At 57.2% G+C, this 4802-nt stretch overlaps 1 protein-coding gene across 1 annotated transcript in view; it reads right to left on the bottom strand.

Annotated features, from left to right (window-relative positions):
- LRPAP1 (LDL receptor related protein associated protein 1) overlaps positions 1-4209 on the bottom strand; it is a 12829-nt gene extending 8620 nt beyond the window's left edge. Inside the window, exon 1 of the mRNA XM_015561562.1 lies at positions 3985-4209. Within this exon, the coding sequence (XP_015417048.1) occupies positions 3985-4209 (225 nt within the window). The remainder of the gene's footprint in view (positions 1-3984) is intronic.
- Positions 4210-4802: the final 593 nt, after the last annotated feature.

The raw sequence follows: 4802 nt of genomic DNA, 5'->3' as shown, positions 1-4802 counted from the left end.
CGCGGCCAGCCCAGGCGAGGCCGTCGGCGAACTACAAGCCCCAGGAATCCCTGTGGCGGCACGTGAGCGTTTCTCAGGCAACCACGCCGCGGCCTCGTGATGCGGGCGCTCAGATCACTGCCGAATGCTAGGGCTTCCGTAACTGAGATTGCGGGCTGGTAGGCGGACAGGGCGGCGAGAGGCGGGGATTGGTAGAGAGAAGACCCGGCCACCCAGACCCCGGGAACCGGATGACCGCAGGCCCCTTTCCTCTCTGCTCCGTAGAAACTGGACCGTGTCTTCCTGTCGCTGGGACTGTGACATCTGATATTGAATCTTGCTTGTCATTCTATGCCCCATGTCCTGCAGGGCGCGGCTTCCACCTTTGATCACTTGGCGTTTCACGGCGAAACTGCACAAGGCAGTCCTGGTGGGTTTTAGCCTCTGACGCACCGCGGTGCCAGGCGTCCATGTGTGTTGGATTGACTACATTCCCTGCACGTCTTGAAATCAGCATGTTACCTTCCAGGAACACATGTTGGGATTTGGATAGAAGTTCCTTTGATCCTATAAGTCAAGTTGGAAAGAGTTAACACACCCAGGAGAATCTGTAGTTTTCTAGCCCGCGGCGTGGTCTCCATTCACTGGGGCCTCTCTGTGCCTCTGACACGTTTTCCGCCTCTTCTGGAAGTGCCCCCGGCATCACCCCTGGCTTTGGATGCTGTAAATAATGTCTATTGTGGAAGTTATTTCCCAACCCAGCTGCTGACACATAGAATGAAAGTGGAATCTTGCACATAGATATCGACTCCAACAGCTTTGCTAAACTCCCTGTTCATTAGCATTGCTTCTCTGTAGACGCTCAGACCCGGTGCGCACTCAGCCCTCTGTGAATAGAGTGTTGTTTCCTTACAACTCCCCCCGCTGCCCCGTCACATCAGGCTGAGCTGGCGCGGGAAGGCTGCCAGTGGCATCTGTGTCCTTGGCCTCAGAGGGCGAGCTCTCAGCACGTCCCCATTAACTCGGGTTACGGTCCCAAGTTTTAGGGGAGAGGCTCTTATCAGATTAACAGCTAAGACATCTTAAGAACAGAGATTGGGTTTTAGCCTTGGCCGGTTTGCCTCAGTGGGTAGAGCATCGGCCTGTGGACTGAAGGGTCCCGGGTTTGATTTGGGTCAAGGGAACGTATTTTGGTTGCAGGCTCCTCCCGGGCCCAGGCCCTGGTCCGACCTCCTACAGGAGGAACCAATCGATGTGTTTCTCTGACATCGATGTTTCTCTCTGTCTTTCCTTCTCTCTAAAAATCAATGGAAAAATATCATCGGGTGAGGATTAAAAAAAAGAGAGAGAGAGATTGAATTTATGGAATGCTCCTTCCCGTCACATGTATTGCATTTTTTAACATGTTAATGCATGTGACCCCTTTCTAGTCTCTAAACTGGAGCGCAGTCCTTCGTCAGCCTGCCCTGCCCCACTGGGTGATCCTCGGGTGCAGGGCTGGGGTGTGACAATCAGGGCCATGAGCGCAGGTTCCCTGATGCTCTGCACCCGCTGTGCAACCTGGGCCCTGAATTAGCCTCTCAGCCTCCGTAAAGGGGGCTGGGACCCATTCTGCCCCACGCCTGCACGTGGTGAGTGCCCTGGGGCCCTGGGGTGGGGTGCGTGGGGTGGGCGTGTGGGCCCAGACAGTCTTTACTGTGATGGCGAACCTATGACATGCATGTCAGAGGTGACACGTGAACTCATTTTTTGGTTGATTTTTCTTTGTTCAATGGCATTTAAATATATAAAATAAATACCAAAAAATAAGTCTTTGTTTTACTGTGGTTGCAAATATCAAAAAATGTCTATATGTGACCCGGCACCAGAGTTAAGTTAGGGTTTTTCAAAATGCTGACACGCCGAGCTCAAAAGGTTCGCCATCCCTGAGCTAGAGGGAAGTGGTTGGGGCAGGTGGGGCTGCAGTGCGGGCCTTGGTGCTGGGGTGCAGCCGGCACCTGCCTGGTGTCCCCTGGAACACTGGGGCCTGCGCGCTCCTCCTGGGCTCCTGGCTGAGGAGGGGGCTGGTGGCGGGTCCAGACGCCGTGCAGAGGGCCTGAGAAGGTGGGCGTGAACGTGTGTGAAGCCAGGGAGCCCCACATCGCCTCTGTAGGGATGGGGTTTCCTTCCAGCTTTTCACTCTGCATTTCTCACACCGACATCAAAGCTGGATTCTCACTGTAGCGGGAGCTGATGCGTGAGGCCGGCGCGCTGCGGTCTCACACAGTGGAAAGTGGCTGCCCTAGCTGTGTGGCTCAGTGGATAGAGCATCGGCCTGCAGACTGAAGGGCCCCAGGTTCAATTCTGGTTGGTCAAGGGCATGTGCCCCAGTTGCAGGCTCACTCCCCAGTAGGGGGCGTGCAGGAGGCAGCCGATCCATGATTCTCTCCCATCGTCTCCATCTCTCTCTCCCTCTCCCTTCCTCTCTCTAAAAGTCAGTGGAAACGTACTTTAAACAAAGAAAGGGGCGCTGCTGGCCTTTCCCGGGAGCTGGCAGGGAGCGTCTGGCAGCGCAGGCTGAGTTCTGGGGGCTGCCCTGCACCCCACCTCTGCCTTCTCAGCCAGGCTGCCTCCCGGGTCCACCGAGCACCCCTTCCCCAGATGGGTGACCTCAGCAAAGGGGTGCGGAGACCGCGCCCACGCCCCCCTCGTGTGGCTGTGCCTCACTGGGACCACCTTTCTGTGCTGGTGGCATTGCTTTCATGTTTCAGATTTATGTATTTATTTATTCTCACCCGAGAGTATGTTTTTATTGATTTTAGAGCGAGAGGAAGGGAGAGAGACGGAAGAGGGAGAAACAATGATGTGAGATAGAAACATGGATTGGTTGCCTCCTGTGTGCACGCGACCGGGGATGGAACCGCACCTTCTGGGGTGTGGGACACGCTCCAACCACCTGAGCCGCCGGCCAGGGTGGACGTGGTGGGGACCCCTTCCCCCTGCCTGGCGCATCGCCCCGCAGCCCGCGCCTCCCTGGGACTAGGAGACAGGGCTGGGCAGGCCCACCTCCACCGCCCCCTGACCTCCGGAAGGGTTGTGGTGGCCACTGTCCATGCATCTCCCCTCCGTCTCAGCACTCGCAGCCTCACCCGCTGTGTGTGGATGTGGGTTTACTTCTCGTTACCTCGCTGGTCCCCTCACAACTCGCGGGAGCCTCTCCGCACCTGGGCTCCTCCGCAGGCGGGTGCAGGATAGTTAACAGGCAACAATGAACATGGCAACAATAACCATGAAGGAACCTGCGGTCTCCGTCCTGGGCCCAGCGCATTTGGCTGTGCCCCGAGGGGTCTGGAAAAAGGGGAGTTACAAGTTACCCAGGCATTTCAAGGGTATGTTATCATAGATGAAGAAGACAGACAGGCTCAGTTACGGTAAAGGTTGACCTTGTCAGTGAAGATACTGGCCTAGGACGTAACTGCCCACCATAACTGCTTTAGTTAAAGTTTAATTTCAGGCCATCCTTTGTGGTGACTCTAGGTCTCTGAGTTTGCAAGTCTGCCATGCAGGCCTCCCTGAGCCGGTCAGGTCAGCACGTGGCCTTTTTTTCCTTCTGTCCACACTATCTGGCTATCTACTGTCTATCTACCTATCTATCTATCTATCTATCTATCTATCTATCTGTCATCATTCACTAAGAAGTGAATCCTGGCCCAGCTCTGAGCTCCGAGGGGCCTGAGAGCACTGTCAGCCCAGCCCACCAAGGTGGGTGCCGCTGCGGGCGGGCTCCTGGTGGGGGTGGAGTGGGGGGCGGGGGGCCTCCAGGTTTGGGCCGGGACAGGAGCCCTCAGAGATGGAGGGGACACGTCGGGGGTCGGGAGGGCTGTGCAGGGCTCGCGATGGCCACGCCGGGAATGTTATGATGGTGTCAAATGGAAGTATCCGGGGACCCAGAGACACTAAGAGGAGGGGCCTCCCTGAGAAAGCCGCCATCGGTGCGGTCCCTGCCGACCACCCCACCGGCCGCACCTGCAGGCGAAGCGGGGAGATGACTGCCACCCCCTCCATGCAGGTTCGGAAGGAGGGGCACATGGCGGCCTGTGTACTGGGACAATGGGAGCCCCTAATCCCCGGGCACTCAGCTGCTGAAGTTAAACACTTGGCGAGGGAGGTGCCCGTGCCGCGCTCTCCCCGTGGCTCATTGGTCACGCTTCCTCTCACCACGCCCTCATCCACTGCTGGCCGGGGCGCCATGGCGGGGGGCCGGACCGGGCGAGGGGTGGGCTGCACGGTGCGGACTGGGTGTGGGGTTTGGGTGGGACTGACTTCCGGTCTCTGCAAGGCCACGGGAGGCATGGATGCCTGTCCTTCCCTCTTGCCTGCCCTCATGCCAGCCCTTCAGGGTTAAAGTGCACTTGCCCTGAGGCCCACCTGGCATGAGAGGGTGGCTCAGTGTCCCGTGCCCACATCTCGGTAGCACCCCCGTGACCGATTCTTTCATGTGCACACATCGAATTCAGAGAGGAAGGGAGAGGGAGAGAGACGGAAACATTGATCACTGCCTCCTGCACGTCCCACACTGGGGATCGAGCCTGCAACCCGGGCATGTGCCCTGACCAGGAAATGAACCCTGACTTTCTGGTTCATAGGTTGACGCTCAACCACCGAGCCACACCGCCGGGCAATTCTCTTTTAAAAAATATGTTTTTAGTGATTTTAGAGAGAGAAAGGGAGAGGGAGATAGGAATATCGATGATAAGAGAATCATTCATTGATCGGCTGCCTCCTGCACGCCCCCTAGTGGGGATACAGCCCACAACTCAGGCATGTGCCCTGACCGGGAGGCA

Source organism: Myotis davidii, unplaced genomic scaffold (assembly GCF_000327345.1).
Source record: "Myotis davidii unplaced genomic scaffold, ASM32734v1 scaffold937, whole genome shotgun sequence".
Classification (NCBI taxonomy): Eukaryota; Metazoa; Chordata; class Mammalia; order Chiroptera; family Vespertilionidae; genus Myotis; species Myotis davidii.
This window is presented reverse-complemented; position numbering and strand designations above follow the sequence as displayed.